The sequence below is a fragment of the Staurois parvus genome, unplaced genomic scaffold (genome assembly GCF_062004578.1).
Source record: "Staurois parvus isolate SC_StPar_1 unplaced genomic scaffold, SC_StPar_1.0 ptg000098l, whole genome shotgun sequence".
NCBI classification, from domain to species: Eukaryota; Metazoa; Chordata; class Amphibia; order Anura; family Ranidae; genus Staurois; species Staurois parvus.
In genome coordinates, this window is record NW_028317894.1 from 3635721 (window position 1) to 3652782 (window position 17062).

At 42.9% G+C, this 17062-nt stretch overlaps 1 protein-coding gene across 2 annotated transcripts in view; it reads right to left on the reverse strand.

Annotated features, from left to right (window-relative positions):
- The window catches only part of NBAS (NBAS subunit of NRZ tethering complex), a 1021307-nt gene that overhangs the window by 646265 nt on the left and 357980 nt on the right, over positions 1 to 17062 (reverse strand). For both annotated transcript variants that reach the window (XM_089671087.1, XM_089671086.1), the window contains exon 30: positions 16606 to 16835. In XM_089671087.1, the coding sequence (XP_089527213.1) occupies positions 16606 to 16835 (230 nt within the window). The remainder of the gene's footprint in view (positions 1 to 16605; positions 16836 to 17062) is intronic.

A 17062-nucleotide genomic window follows, 5' to 3' on the forward strand; every position in this document is an offset into this window, starting at 1 on the left:
TCCAAAGTTAACAGAGCGATTAACATTTTCCTATCCGTACCAGAAAGCGGAGGAAGAGTGACCCGATCCAGAAACTCCTGCATGGTAGATTGCTTGTAGGACACCTTAGTGGAATAGAGCGATTCGTAAAAAGATCTAAAGCCTTCTAATATGGAGGGGGTATCCGTAGCCAATTGTGTTGTAGACAACCTTAAAGAGGGTATGTGGGAGGACGGTTGCTGCGCCTTTGCTATAACTGCCCTGTCTTCTCCTCCTCGAAGAAGGCCTGAGAGGAAAAGAACCGCTTATTGTCTGCACGGTGAAGTTGTACAGCACACAGAAACTGCTGGGCCAACACCCACTCTCTCTGTATCAGGATTAGGATTCTTAAAGTAAGCTTGTTCTGCTTTAGCAACAAATTGATTAGCATCAACTTCCCACTGCTTAGAATTATTCTTAATACTGGAAATTTCTTTGATACATAGACCCCTAATAAAAGCTTTCAAAGTATCCCAAACAATCAACGGAGATGCAGAGTGTCTGTTATCAAGTAAGAAGCTCTTCAACTGATTATGTAAGCGATGCATATCTGTAAAAAGAGTAATCCAGAAGAGGTTGAGCTTCCATAATGTAGATACATTTGGCCTGTTTAGGGACATAGAGAGGAGCAAAGGGGAATGGTCAGATAGCCCTCTGGCTAGATAAGAGACACGTGGTGTAAATGACATAGACATGTCTGAGCCCAATGCTAAGTCTATATGGGATAGGGAAGAATGAGAACTAGAGTAGCAAGAAAACTGGGCTTCTAGAGGGTGGAGTTCCATAATATGTCATGCAAAGGGAGTGGGTTGTCTAGGGCCTTGAGGAAAGTATTGTTTAAAGAAATCTAGGGAGGTATATAGCACGGTGTTAAAGTCCCCTACAACTAGGATTGGTGTTTGTGGAAACGTGGCTACAAACTGAAACATACATTTCACAAATCTCCATAGAAAATGGCGGAGGAATATAGATATTATTACTATTCAGTATTTATTTAGCGCCAAAACGTTTGCTCAGCTCTGTACATTAGAGTGGGAGACAGTACATGAGACAATACAGTAACAATACATTAACACGAGGGGTTCGGGGGCCCTGCTCCTTGGAGCTTACTATCTAGGAATTAGATAATAGATATTAGCAAGAACACACATCTGAGAGCTGCAGTTACAATGAAAAAAAAAATATAACGTCCCAGTGAATCAATTAGTGAGGAGAGAACCGTAAAAGGTACCCCCTCAGCCACCAGTATGCTCACACCCCTGGAGTATTGAGAATGCGTAGCGTGGAGCTGTATAGGAGACTTGGATCTATGCAGATAATGGAAAGTATCCACTGTCAGGTGAGACTCTTGAAGACATACAATTGAGGGAGATTGATGGCAGATGAATGTGAAAGTAGCAGTCCTCTTCAGATCATGAAACCCTCGGACATTCTAAGAGAGGACAGCATCCTTTTGTTTGCTCATTGAATACTGACAGAGTATAAGAACAATCAGGATAAGTGTTAGTGGGTAGAATATGGTGCCTCATATCAATAATATTCTAGCAAATATTGCAGACAAATCCTTTTCGATGAAAAAAAAAACAAAATGACCTGTAACCCTTGTGGTAAAACAATGGGAAAGAAGTGACACTGACCAATCACAGAGACAATACGGCAAGCCCATAAAAACAAAGGACCAAACCAAAGTAAACTTAAGTATGCCCCGCAGGGTTACTTGGGGGGAAAGCAGAAGGGCTAAAGCTGACTGTCTTAATGGTGTGACCTTGTGAGTGGGTTCCTGTGTTTGTGATAAGGTATCTCATTTCCCTCGACTCCGCTTTCATAACTAAGGAGATATTGTAAAGAATAAAGGGAGACCACCGGTCAGCATCCTGGTCAAGATGAAGATTGGCGTAGATGTCGTTCATTGCGGTCTAGCCAGTTAGCCGCAGCATTTGGCGAATCAAAAAATTGTATGGATCCGTCGGCCACCACTCGTAGCTTGGCGGGATAAAGCATGGAGTAAGAAACCTGGATTGCTCGCAGGCGTCTTTTAACTGCTGTGAATCTAGCTTGCTTACGATGAATTTCAGCAGAGAAAAATGAAAAGATAGATATTTCCCACCTTGGAATTCCATGTTTGGTTGTTGCTGAGATAGTCTAAGGATAATGTCTCTGTCCTTATAGTGTACAAGTTTCAGCAAAAAGGGTCTGTCCGCCCTCCCCTGGTGGTGGAGGATGAGATGGCACCCTATGAGCTCTTTCCACAGAAAAGAAAGGGTTAAGATTTTCTTTACCAAAAGTAGTTAGGATTCAATTCCTGATTAATTCTACAGGGTTATTACCCTCCGCCTTCTCCGGTAAGCCCACCAAAAACGGAGATTATTTCTGCGGAGACGATTCTCCATGTTGAGAAGGCCGTGCTGCGGCAACTTGCTCCTCCTTTTGTCTTGTTGTGGTTGCTGCACTTCGAAGTAGCGACAGCGGAGACAGTATGAAGCTGTTGACAAAACACTGTCCCCGTCTGTAGGTAGCATGGGTTGTCAGAGGCCCAGATCTCAGCCCCTCACACTGTGCCCCATACTTTATTTTGGTTCAGATTGAACCAATCATTCACTCTCTCAAACATCACTGGACCCTCTGGACTGGCCCTCCCATGTGGAGACATCTTCTCAGGCCACGCTGAGCTCTTACTTTCACATGTACACTACCTGCATGCAACACAGTGCATCAAATTAATTCCACCGCAGTGCTGTTCGCCTAGCTACCTCAAAGCCAGCAGCAACTCCAGACGTGAAAAACTCACCACTGGAGCAGAGACCCGGATTTCACCACCTGCTTGCCCGCAACTGAACACCACTTGTGATATGAAGTTTGCATGCTCTCCCTGTGCCTGCGTGGGTTTCCTCTGGGTACTACAGTTTCCTCCCACACTTCCCAAAGACATGCTGGTAGGTTAATTGGCTCCTGTCTAAATTGGCCCTAGTATGTGTATGTATGAATGTGAATTAGGGACCTTAGATTGTACACCCCTGGAGGGTTAGGGACTGATGTGAATGTACAATATATATATGTAAAGCGTTGCGTAAATTGATGGTGCTATATAAGTACCTGAAATAAATATATGGGGGGATGTTTAGCTTAGTGGTAGATGCGATTTTTATACAGTGAGTCCATATCAAACCAGCATTATAGTTAAGGGCCTGGTAGCCCACTTTTATCAGAAGGTAGAAAAACCAGGATTCCCAGGCAGGGGTTTCATCTTCATTCAGTAATCAAACAACAGTATACCAAGCCATTTGTCTCTCTCTCTCTCTGACATATGTGGCAGAAACTTGCCATTCAGGCCCACAAGGCCTCTAGACAGGGTTTTAACAGTGTCTCCAGCTTGCATCCCCCAGAGACTTCTGGATTCTCTCCAGCCCCCCTGGATTCACTGGCCTCCACAGTCTCCCAGACCCTCTCTTGATCTCCCGGACTCTCAGCGCTGGCCAAACATTCCCAGTCCTTGGGCCCCGAATCCCCCTCACACCGATTGTAGTCTCCAACAGGGACTCACAGCTGTCCCAACAGGGTTCAGTCTTCAAGCAACTCCAACTCCCACCACCAACTGCTCTTGCAAGCCCATCGTTATAAGGGCTGTGTGCACCTTTGCACACACCCTGCTGGTTGTCCACAACACCCAGACACAGGGGTGGGGTCCATCCCGCCCAAGACTTTTAGGAATCTCCAAACTACACAGCCCCATCCGGCAATACCAAGATCCAGATAAAGCTGCACAAACCGTTTTCTCCACTCCAAATCTATGTGCTCTATGAACACTAAAGGTTTTTTAAGCTTATAGAAGTGGTTATTAGCATTTTTATTTCTGCTCCTAGAAGCTAAATTGTGTTATCCTATCTGTCCATGAATAGTTCTAAAAACAGAAAGTTATTTTCCTTAAAGTGTTCCTAAACCTACAACAACAAAATCAGTCTGTATATGCAGTAGAGCATGCGTGTTATACTCACTGTGGAACCTAAGAGGTTAAGCCTTTGCATTGTGTAAAAAGGCTGTTTGATCCTGACTCCTCTGATTCTCCCTTTTTTCCAGTGTCTCCCTCTTATCTCCTGATAAGACATATTGTGTGGAGACAGTGCACATGCTCAGTTTGGTTTGGGGTATATTGCTGGAGAGGTTTTTTTTTTTTCTTGGGAGAGTGCATGTGATCAGCACAGGGCCTATTAACACTGCCCAGACATAGGTCAGGGGTTCTACATCCTCCTAGAAAAAACTGCTTCTACAAGCTTTAACCAGTGCTCTGCTGGACACTGATAGAAGTCACAAGACTGCTATATACTGCTGATGAGAAAAGGTATTTAGCAGTTTTTATTTACTAGAATAATTGCACTTCCATGTTGTGTGTACTGCGGGAGACCAGATATAGTGAATGCAGGGTCCGGGGTTTAGTAACACTTTAAGAAAGCAAAAACCTGTCTGAGGTTCTGACCTGGTTCGAAGCATGCACACATTAGAGTTTGTTGGAGCATTTTTTAAGCAGAAAAAAAAAAAAGGTAAATGCTCCTAAAACGCTACTAACAGCTTTTTTGTTTAGCTTTTTCTTTTTACTTCATGTACTATAAAAAAAATGAACAACACACTAATGCACCTAAACACTTCTAAAGGCTACTAAAAAACACTATTACCAGCGGTTCTTAGCTTAAAAAAACGCTAGTGTACATGGAGTTTTATAGACCTGAATTTTGTGTTTTTGTTTTTTAAAGACCTAACATAGACTGTGCCTGTTTGCAGGGCAGACCTTTTGATGCTGCTTCTCATCTCATTTCCTCTGTGTATCTACCGACACTTGTATTTGTAGAATACAGAATAATCTGCTTCCATTGCTGATAAGCACAGAGGGTCACGACAAAGCATTTAATCTGAATTTTGGAAATCCTGTAACAAAAGTTACAACTGAACTCCAGGTAAATGGCCTAATAAACAACTGAATTACATATGAGGGAGTGGTTTTACACTGCAATGCATATGAATATCTGTCCATTAAGTCTTGAGATTTACACAGCATTGGCAGACAACACATGGATGCTGGTGACCTGACTTTTCTCTCCTGCAGTTAATGCCCAACTCCAGGAATTTAAAAAAAAAAAAAAAAAAAAACTAACAAGGGGTAAATGCTTGTAAACTCTAGCAGAAAAGGGAAAAAGGTGTGATACTTATTTTACTCTTCGCTTCTACACGCTCCTCTACTCCAACTTGTGGGTGGTCCTCCGCCATCATTGCATACATTGCAGGACTACTGATCTCACACTGTACTTGATGATGTCATTATGCGACCACCTTATAGAACAGGCTTTAGGGTCGAGTCGCACAGATGGAGGAAGACAGCTAGAGTGAGGCATAAATATTACATCTTATTCCTCATCCCCTAGAGTTATTATGCATTGCAGTGCAGGGTAGCTTTTTTAATCATTTCAGGAGTTGGGCTTTCAGCAATTTGACTCTCTTTTCCTAATGTTGTTACACAGTGATGAAGCAGCATTCTAATAAGCACCCACAGTCTGGTTCTTTATGTGAATTTTAATCTATGATCGATGTTGTATTTTTCATTCTGTACAATGTGAGTATGACCTTGGCCTTTGCAACAATGCACATTATGAGATAATGCAGAATATGTAATGTTATTTCCATTGTGTATTTTACTAAGCTCTGTGATTACATTATAGATATGGCTTACCCTTCTCTTCCCCTGAAGAATAAATCTGTTGCTGAAACGCGTCTGGTTTTGTCCCTATGCTACATTCAAAGCAATCATGCCATACATAAGCAGCTTATATTTGCATATCCTGAACACCTAGGGCATTTCTGACTGTATAATGTAACATGTTGTATGAAACTTACCTATAAAAGGTGGGGGGGGGGGGTCTTTTTCCCTGCGGTGCATAGCGAGACTCCTTGAAAAGTTTCCAACATCCCAACATTCCAGAGAAGCCAGTCATTAGACTGACAACTCCTAAGAGGGAATAGACACAGGTGGATCAAAATTTGTCCGGCCTTTAATGAACCACCCGATTATCAATCCAGCTATGGCCAGCTTTACATGACACCAAGTGAAAGCCTGTAAGTGCACAACACTATGTCCTCACCCTCCAGGGATGATGTACTGCACCCACAGTTTAATGGTGCACATTGAGTGGCACTGCTGTTATATCACATGACTAGGCAGAAGATATTGGAAAACTAGTAAAAAAAAAAAAAAGTGCAGGAGGGCCATCAAGGTAGGGCACATAGAACACATGGGGGTGGGCGGGGGAGCTTATAAACCCAAAAGATTGGTTTTGAAATGGATTTTTTTTTTCCTTTTTTGTTTTGAATAGAGTAGGGGAGTAATAAAATCAATGTCAGCTTTTTCTGTTTGTGGGGAAATACAGCCTCTATTTGCCCTGGTGGCCGTTCTCTAAAATAGAAAGTGATGGGAAACCAAAAATGTTACCACTGTCATCTGAACAGGGGGAGATGAATATCTTTTAATGGGGACACCTGTTCTAGTAGCAAACAGAGCGCTGATCTGGGTGCAGCTTTAAAAAGGATCACCCAGATCAGTGCCCTCTATGTTTCTGTTGGCTGCAGAGATCCCTTTACTCTCCGAGGAGCTGCCATCGCTGTGCTGCTTTCTTAACCACTGGACCTCCACACACCATCCATTGCCTAGGACTCTCCCAGCATTATTCACCTCTGCCATCTGTACATGGGTTTCTTTGTTATTTACACCTTTTCCAGTGGCAAATGGGTAAGAGGGGATTTTCTCTTCCTTTGGAAAGACAGGACAATATTCTACAGACAGCAAAATAAAAATATATACATTATATTCACATTCACCAGGGCTCTGGCATAATTTTCACTAGCTATGCTTTTTTTCAGCTAAAAGGGTATCAGATGATCACGATTAATTTATAACACAGAATATACTGGTGTCATTGGTCAGGGTAAATTTAACACCAAGGGTCACATCACAAATGTCTATCTGAGAAGATAACAAGAATAGAGGTCAACACTGCAGCCACCTCCCACTCTTACCTAGAAACACTATTGTAATAATAAAAAATGAGAAAGTATGTGCTGCTTTTCAAGTAGGAAAAAACTGAATAGTTCTAAAACCGGAAAGTTATTTTCCTTAAGAAAGCAAAAACCTGTCTGAGGTTCTGACCTGATTCGAAGCAAATTAAATCACTGGCAGAGCAGAAATAACTCAGACTTTGCTTATTAAAACTTATCCAGTACAATAAAACTTTTCTTGTTTATAATGTGCACTGTGAACTTGTATTATTGCTGTACTCAGCTGAGCACTGGTAAATATTCCATTAAAACTCCTGAATGCCTCTATATACCGGAAAAGAAAGGAGCGAGCCTGGACCTGAATAGTTCACATGTATCCACCTAACTTATTCAATTAGAGGTTCTGTCTGGAAGCTTTCACTACAAGCCCAAAACTAATTTAGGAGAGGCTGGGATGTACTCACCAGGCACACAAAGATTTGTTTTATAAGCTTTTTAAAATCTTCTTGTACTCAATGTACTTAAGGTACGTACACAAGCTAATATAAAAGTACTGCACCATTATTGCAAGAAACGTCTATTAACTAGTCCTCCTAACTATGCAGTCATCTACAAGCTTAAGATCTCTACTTCTAAGTTAACTCTGGAAACTGCAAAGTCCCATAATATCAAATATGGCTGTCAGAATTCCTCACCTTCTCTGAGCTTTCTACTTCTGTCATCTTCTACTTCCTCACCTTCTCTGAGCTTTCTACTCCTCGCCTCCTCTGAGCTTCATTTTACTTCCTCGCCTCCTCTGAACTTCCTACTTCTACTTCCTCGCCTCCTCTGAGCTTCCTACTTCTACTTTGATGCAGCTCTTTGTATGAATACATTATTAAAGGTGTTTTGTTTTTGTTTTGTTTTTTTAATAGCATGGGCATGGCTTAGGACCAGAGAATAGTAGGCCGAGATATGATGTTACACAATCCCTCAGTTATATACACCCTCCAGCCTCGGCTAAAGAAGATGCACAGCTATCTGCCATCTCTATTGCCTGCGAGCATGTCTCCTGAGTGCATTCAGGAGAATACACAGGTGCCTGTGACTATGTCAGCTCTGCTTACAGCACAGAATCTGTGCTAATCAAAAGAAAGCTGGTAGGAAAGGGTTAATTTTAAAATTCCTAGGAATCTTACAGCCTAAAGTGGCAATGTGGATCAGGAAACACTTTCATGTAAAACTCTGTAAACAGCAATTTACAAGCTAGGCGCTGTGAATAGAGCAGGAAAATAATCAGCTGTCAGCAGACTTAATTAGATAACTACAGCATTACTGAAGTGATGCCGATCTATGTCATAAATCACTGGTGCTGAGTTCTTGATCTTGTGATGGCAGAGACCAGCAAGAAGAGGACACCCAATTTCCCACCTCTTTGCAGTATATTACAGGGAGGCTCATGCTGGTCTCGTCTTCAACACAGCCTGTCACTCACAGGAGAAGGGTGTGGCGTCACCATTTTTCTGCTTGTGTCACATTTATTCTGTTCAGAGGAGCAGGTAGGATTTCTGGAGAAGGAGATTGCTTCAAGATACCAAACTAAGCTCAAATGCCAATGTGAAAGGGGCCTTAGTCTGATGCTTCTTTCACTGCCCAGTCACATGATAGTGGAGGGTTAAGACCAGTAATGTAATGTAAGCTACAGCATCTCACAGAAGTGAGTACACCCCTCACATTTTGTAAATATTTTATTATATCTTTTCATGTGACAACACTGAAGAAATGGCACTTTGCTACAATGTAAAGTAGTGAGTGTACAGCTTGTATAACAGTGTAAATTTGCAGTCCTCTCAAAATAACTCAACACAGTCATTAATGTCTAAACCACTGGCAACAAAAATGAGTACACCCATAAATGAAAATGTCCAAATTGGGCCCAAAGTGGCAATATTTTGTGTGGCCACCATTAATTTTCCAGCACTCCCTTAACCCTTTTAGGTATGGAGTTCACCAGAGCTTCACAGGTTGCCACTGGAGTCCTCTTCCACTCCTCCATGACGACATCACGGATGTTAGAGACCTTGCGCTATTCCACCTTCTGTTTGAGGATGCCCCACAGATGCTCAATAGGGTTTAGGTCTGGAGACATGCTTGGCCAGTCCATCACCTTTACCCTCAGCTTCTTTAGCAAGGCAGTGGTCATCTTGGAGGTATATTGGGGGTCGTTATGTTGGAATACTGCCCTGCGGCCCAGTCTCTGAAGGGAGGGGATCATGCTCTGCTTCAGTATGTCACAGTACATGTTGGCATTCATGGTTCCCTCAATGAATTGTAGCTCCCCAGTGCTGGCAGCACTCATGCAGCCCCAGACCATGACACTCCCACCAACATGCTTGACTGTAGGCAAGACACACTTGTCTTTGTACTCCTCACCTGGTTGCTGCCACACACGCTTAACACCATCTGAACCAAATAAGTTATCTTGGTCTCATCAGACCACAGGACATGGTTCCAGTAATCCATGTCCTTAGTCTGCTTGTCTTCAGCAAACTGTTTGCAGGCTTTCTTGTGCATCATCTTTAGAAGAGGCTTCCTTCTGGAATGACAGCTATGCAGACCAATTTGATGCAGTGTGCAGCGTATGGTCTGAGCACTGACAGGCTGACCCCCCCACCCCATCAACCTCTGCAGCAATGCTGGCAGCACTCATACATCTATTTCCCAAAGACAACTTCTGAATATGACGCTGAGCACGTGCACTCAACTACTTTGGTCAACCATGGCTAGGCCTGTTCTGACTGGAACTTGTCCTGTTAAACTGCCACCATGCTGCAGCTCAGTTTCAGGGTCTTGGCAATCTTCTCATAGCCTAGGCCATCTTTATGTAGAGCAACAATTCCTTTTTTTTAGATCCTCAGAGAGTTCTTTGTCATGAGGTGCCATGTTGAACTTCCATTGACCGGTATGAGAGAGTGAGAGCAAGAACACCAAATGTAACACACCTGCTCCCCATTCATACCTGAGATCTTGTAACACTAACGAGTTACATGACACCGGAGGGGGGGGGGTTAATGGCTAATTGGGCCCAATTTGGACATTTTCACTTAGGGTGTACTCACTTTTGTTGCCAGCGGTTTAGACATTAATGGCTGTGTGTTGAGTTATCTTGAGGGGACAGCTGTTATACAAGCTGTACACGCACTACTTTACATTGTAGCAAAGTGTAATTTCTTCAGTGTTGTCACATGATATGATAAAATATTTACAAAAATGTGAGAAACTGTAAATTAAATGACTTTTCCACACAGCCAACAAATTTGTTTATTTCAATTCTGCACATCAGTGACATTGGTAGACAAGGACGACATGTGCTTTCTGCACCTCCTCTAGATGCATTTATATACTATTAATTTTCAGTCCTTTCAATATTTAGAGAGAAATAAAGGTTAAAAACACCTACTGATTATTGTACATCATTCTAGATAATGTTCTAACACTGACTTAACCAGCACCCATGGCCTACTAAAGTGATAAAAGTAATTTAAAGCTCTACATATACAATCACTATCTTAGATTGTGTGGGAAATTATTATAAACACGTAATCATCTTCTGTTTTAGGATGGTAACTCAGTTTTTCATATTTTCAGTGGAAGGTTTCTATTTCTTACTGGCCTATCTCACATAAACTTGGTTGGCCATATCATTATTACCAAAAATATCTTGTACTGATAACATCGCGTGACGCACTCAGAGGTGGCAGACCTAGATGTCACTGATATCCCTAACAGTCGGGAGGGCAGCACATCTAGTAGGGGTAGTAAGGGTAGTGCAGGAAGGCCAAGACTGTTGGTGGTTATAGGGGATTATATAATCAGAAGGACTGAAAGAATCATTTGTGATCGCCTGAACTGAATGATTTGCGGTCTCCCTAGTGCCACAGTTCGAAATGATAAATTACTGGGAAGGGCTGGGAATGACGCAGCTGTCTTGGGTTATATTGAAACCAATGACAGAACACATGGAAGATGGACACCACTTATTATTATTATTATACAGTATTTATATAGCACCAAAAGGTTTGCTCAGCGCTGTACATTATAGTGGGGGACAGTACATGAGACAGTACAGTAACAAAACAATACACGAGGGGTTCGAGGGCCCTGCTCTTTCGAGCTTACAATCTAAGAGGGAGGGGATAATGGCACAGGGGGAAGTGGCTGTGGGGGATGGAGTGGTAGGAGGAGTGGAGGAGATTGGCAGTTAGGTGAGGGTGGGGTAGGCTTCCCTGAAGAGATGGGTTTTCAGGGTGCGTCTAAAGGTGAGGAGGGTAGGTGACAGTCTGATGGATTGGGGTAGTGAGTTCCAGAGGACGGGGGAAGTCCTGGAGAAGTCCTGCAGTCGGGCGTGGGAGGTAGAGACCAGGGAGCTAGAAAGTAGGAGGTCTTGTGAGGAGCGAAGATTACGGGTTGGGTGGTATTTGGGTATCAGGTCGGTGAGGTAGTTTGGGGCAGCGTTATGAATGGCTTTGTATGTCTGTGTTAGTAGTTTGAATTTGATGCGTTGGGCAATCGGGAGCCAGTGGAGGGAATGACAGAGGGGGGTGGCAGAAGAGGAGTGGTTGGTAGGGTGGATGAGTCTGGCCACTGAGTTCAGGATTGACTGAAGCGGGGATAGTCTGTGATGAGGTAGGCCAGTGAGGAGGGAGTTGCAGTAGTCCAGGCGTGAGATAATGAGGGAGTGAACAAGTTGTTTAGTAGTGTCTGGGGTTAGGAACGTACGTATTTTGGAGATGTTACGGAGGTGGAGCCTGCATGAGCTTGCTAGCGATTGGACATGGGGAAGGACAGGTTTGAATCTAGAGTGACACCTAGGACTTTGGCTTGCGGGGTTGGACTGATGGTGGCTTTGTTGGTCGTGATGGAGAGGGTGGGGGGCAAAATTAGGAGCTCGGTGTTTGAAAGGTTCAGTTTGAGGAAGTGGAGCGACATCCAGTCTGATACGTCCTTCAGCAGGTGGGTTATACGGGCAGAGACTGAAGGGGTGAGTTGAGGGGTGGAGGTGTAAATTTGCGTGTCATCGGCGTAGAGGTGATAGTTGAAGCCGTGGGAGTGTATCAGTTTGCCAAGGGAGGAGGTGTAAATGGAGACAAGAAGGGGCCCGAGGACAGAGCCTTGGGGGACCCCAACAGAGAGGGGGAGAGGTGGTAGCGTTATAGGTAACGCTGAAGGAGGATTGGGAGAGATAGGAGGAGAGCCAGGAGAGAGCGGAGTCTCTGATGCCGAGGGAGTGCAGTTTATCGAGGAGGAGGGGGTAGTCAACTGTGTCAAAGGCCGCGGAGAGGTTGAGGAGCAGGAGGACTGAGTAGTGGCCATTAGCTTTGGTGGTTAGAAGGTCATTAGTGATTTTGAGTAAGGCGGTATTGGTGGGGTGTAGGGGACGGAAACCAGACTGTAGTGGATCGAGGAGGTTGTTGTCAATGAGGTGGGAGCTTAGGTGATTGTAGATTAAGCACTCAAGGAGCTTGGAAGTGAATGGCAGCAGGGAGAAGGGTCTAAGGTTGTTCAGGTCAGTGGGGTCCAAGGAGGGTTTTTTGAGTATGGGGGTGATGTGTGCATGCTTTAGGGGGGAGGGGAATGCACCAGTAGAGAGGGAGAGATTGAAGATGTGGGTGAGGGAGCGTAGGATGAAGGGGGAGGGTGCCCGGAGGAGTTGTGTGGGGACAGGGTCAAGGGGGCAAGTGGTGAGGCAGGCTTCTGAGAAGACCTTGGTGACCTCCTTAGTGGTGGCAAGGCAGAAGGAGCAGAGTGTTGGGGGGGTTATGGTGTGCAGGATGTTAAGGGTGATGGGGGGCAGGGCAGTTGCGAGGTCAGAGGAGGGGAGAGTTGGAGGGGTTGTAGCGGGAGGGAGGCTAGGTGGGGAGGTAGGTGGAGCATTGGCAATGTTCTTACGGATTGCATCCTTCCTTATTTTGGAAGTGAATGGCAATCTCGTGGGCGGTGAGTGAGGTACTGGGTGGGGGTGGGGGGGGAGAGAGAGTAGGGAGTTGAAAGTGGAGAAGAGCTGACGAGGATTGGAGGAGAGGGTGTTGATGAGGGTTACGAAGTAGGTTTGTTTGGCGGTGTGGAGGGAGGAGGTGCAGGTGCAGAAGGTGGATTTGTAGAGGGAGAATGCTTGAGGGGATTTGGTTTTGCGAGAGAATCGTACCAGAGCGCGACTGCATCGTTTAAGATGTTTAGTGTGGTCGTTCTGCCAGGGTTGAAGCAGTCAGGGTCTAACACTACGTGTGGTTTAGGGGTGCTACTTAATAATCAATTTAAAGAACTAAGCTGCAAGTTAAAGGGAAGGACATCCAAAGTGATATTCTCTGAAATATTGCCTGTGCCATGCGCAACAAAAGAAAAACAGGTGAGATTAGAGGACTGAATGGATGGCTAAAGAACTGGTGTAAAAGGGAAGGATTTGGGTTTCTAGAGCACTGGGTTGAATTTTCATTGGAGTAAAACCTATATGCTAAAGATGGTTTGCACCTAAATGGAAGGGGGTTTGCTGTGCTGGGGGAGAGGTTGGAGAAGGCAGGAGGAGTATTTAAACTAGGAATAAGGGGAGAATTAGACTATAATAAGTCAGACAGGGGTCAGTCCCTATAGGTGGGTGGAATGCGGAAAGATACGGGAGGGCTATGACAGGTGATAAGAAGGTTCTCATGTTACAAACGACCAATGACATTTTTTTTTTTTTACTAAATTTTAAAAAATGCAATGTATGCTAAAAATGTGGCACAGAATTAAAGTGTTTGTTCACCAATGCCAGAAGTCTGCCAAGCAAAATAGGTGAGTTGGAAGCTTTGGTGTATGAAGAGAACTATGATTTAAATGGTATTGCTGAATCTTGGCTTCAATCTTCACGTGACCGGGCCTATTAATATTCCTGGCTATGTTTTCTTTCTGAGAGACAAGGTAATAAGGAAAGGTGGTGGTGTTTTTCTCTATGTGAGAACTGATCTCAAAGGAAGTGTAAAAGAGGACCTACTTGATGGAAAGTGTGATGAGGCTGAAGCATTATGGGTGGAACTGCACATGGGGTGAGTACTACAAAGGTAATCATTGGAGTTTGTAATAGGCCACCCAGTGTTAACGAGAAGGTGGAGATTCAGCTCTTTTCACAGATAGAAAGGGCAGCAAGGGCTGGGACAGTGATAATAATGGGGGATTTAAACTAACTGCAAGAACAGTGAGAGGGCAAATATTTATAAACCTAATACAAGACAATTTCATGGCACAATTCATAGACGCCCTGGCTAGGAATGATGCTCTGCTGGACCTTGTAATCTCAAACATGCAGAGCTTATTATGAATGTCCATATAACAGAACATCTGGGTAGCAGTGACCATAACATGATTTCATTTAATGTTAGCTGTAAACAACAAGCACATATTGGAAAGACAAAAACTCTCAACTTTAAGACAACAAATTTTCCAAGGATGAGAGCTGCTCTCCAGGACTCAAACTTGGAGGAAATATGATCATCGATGAACAAAGAATAGAAATAGGAATTCTTCAAAAAGACTGTATGTGAACACACTGCAAGATATATTTCCATAGGCAATATATTTTAAAGGCTAAAAATAAAACTTATGTGGCTCTCCGTCAAAGTTAGAAAAGCTATAAATAATAGGAATTTTGCAAAAGCATTTGACATAGTTCCCCACACACAGATAAAGTGTAAGGTAAAGTCTACAGGTTTGGAAAAATCAGTTTGTAAATGGATAGAAATGGATAGGAAACTGGCTAAAAGACAATATTCAGAGAGTAGTGGTTATTAATCCACACTCTGAATGGTCTAGGGTTATAAATTATAATTATAAATGATATAGGGTCTGGGATTAAAATTATTATTACAGTCTTTGTAGATAACACCAAGGTATGCAGTGGAAATACGTCCTTACAGGATGTCTCCAACTTACAAGCCGAAATCAATGCACTGTTTATTGGGCAACTATGTGGCAAATGAGATTTAATGTTGATAAATGTAAATTTATGCACTTGGGGGCTAAGAATATGCATGCATCATACATATTAGGGGGGAGTACAATTGTGGAAGTCAATGGTGGACAAGGATCTGGGTATCTTGGTAGATCATAAGCTTAATAATGGCATGCAATGCCAAGCTGTGATTTCCAAAGCAAACAAAATCCTCTCTTGTATTAAAAGAGGTATAGACTCCAGGGAGAGATACTGTATGGTAAAATGTAACGTGACCTGTTAAAATGTTTACAATGTTAAAATGTTGTTAAAAGTTTGATTGAAATAGCTTTTGATTTCAGTTAATATGCTGCAAACACAACAAATGACAATTTTCAGTTCTTTACAACCTATAAAGTGTTTTGAAACTTACTGTGCGTAATAATTTGGAACAGTGCATTGTAAGCTTTTTATGTTTAAAAAAAATCCTGTTATCATTAGGAGGTTTGTTCAATAAAATTTGAATTGTACTCTTAATAGTTGATAACATGAAAATTATGCTGACTGTTATTTACATAAATTATTTAGGTAAAGGAGAAAAATATAATTTGCATAATAATTTGGAACAGGGTATATAGGTAAAGTTGATCGAGGGAATATCTGATTGCCTCTTGGAGGATCAGGAAGGAATTTTTGCCCCTGTTTAAGTAAACTGGATCATTCTTGGCTGGGGTCTTGCTTTCCTCTGGATCAATTGTGGGTATAGGATTGTGCATATAGGGTTGTATAAAAAATGTATTTATTTATTTTCCCCTTTTATTGGTTGAACTAGATGGATTTGTGTCTTTTTTAACCAGACTATGTAACTATGTAACAGAGAACAAAACTGAAAGGTTGCACAACTGGCCACTCTACTGTTATCACACATAGGGTGCATTTAATAAAGCATTTGCATCACTTTTCTGGATGTATGGCCTGTGTCTAATTCACGTAAGCATTGCAACAGTTTTGGTAAGAACCACCAGTTTCCAGATATTGATGGGTATGACTACATTAGAGCAGCCGCGTTCTGAACATTCTTTAGCGAGCATTTGGCAAGTGGTGAGGAGATGCTATATTGCCTACTTACTGCGTGCTTTAACTCCCCCCACCCCTTGGCATGCTGCAACACCATGAAATACACACAGTGGCAGGACGCTTGCAGAGTGGAGCCAATCACTGCAATGAGTGGTGATTGGTGGGAGACACACTCACCAAAAACGACAGGGGGTATCATTTCTGCTACAGATGTGTACAGCCCTCGTCGCTGCCTCTATAGCTAAAGGGGGTAGAGGAAGGGGGACGTTAACAGCAGGATTTTACTGCCCCACAACCACTAGTGAGAATGAGCCCTTGTGACATACAGCACATTGGATTTCAGACATCACTTCATCTGAGCCTGTTTTACAACTGACATGTGTCATAGGGTCCTCAGAGGCTCGTCCAGAATTGGTTACACACATTTATTTGAGGACCTATCAGAATTTAATGAAGAACAATTGATTACCAGTCTTGCCTTTAGGCAACTAAGCCCCGCATACTACAATGGGTAACATTTAATTTTAACATACCTTGCCAGGTCCATACAGTTGTCTGTGAGGGTAGCAGATGAATTGAAGTATTCTCTACTGGCAGCCAGAACCAGTTCCACACTCTTCTCATAGTTCACTCTATAGAATACTTTTCCTTTAGAGCTGATGCTTACAGGGAGGTCAATGGAAGTTGCATTGCAATGCATCATATGTCCAGCCAGTTGGATGTTCTCCTGGCGACTTGAACACAGCAAACTCTCTGCAAAAATCTTAAACATGGGAGAAACTAAAAGTTAGCAATGCAGCCATATAAAACCTATTAGCATTTATGGGTGAATAAGTAAAACTTTTAACCTAATACAGTCTAAACCTAATCTTACATGAACAAAAATTACAGTAAAGGTGTCAGTACTGTTACATGAACCCTTTAACTTGCACACAGCTGCTTGCACTAAATCTCCACTCTTGGTTTGGGCTCTAAAGTACACCTGTACAA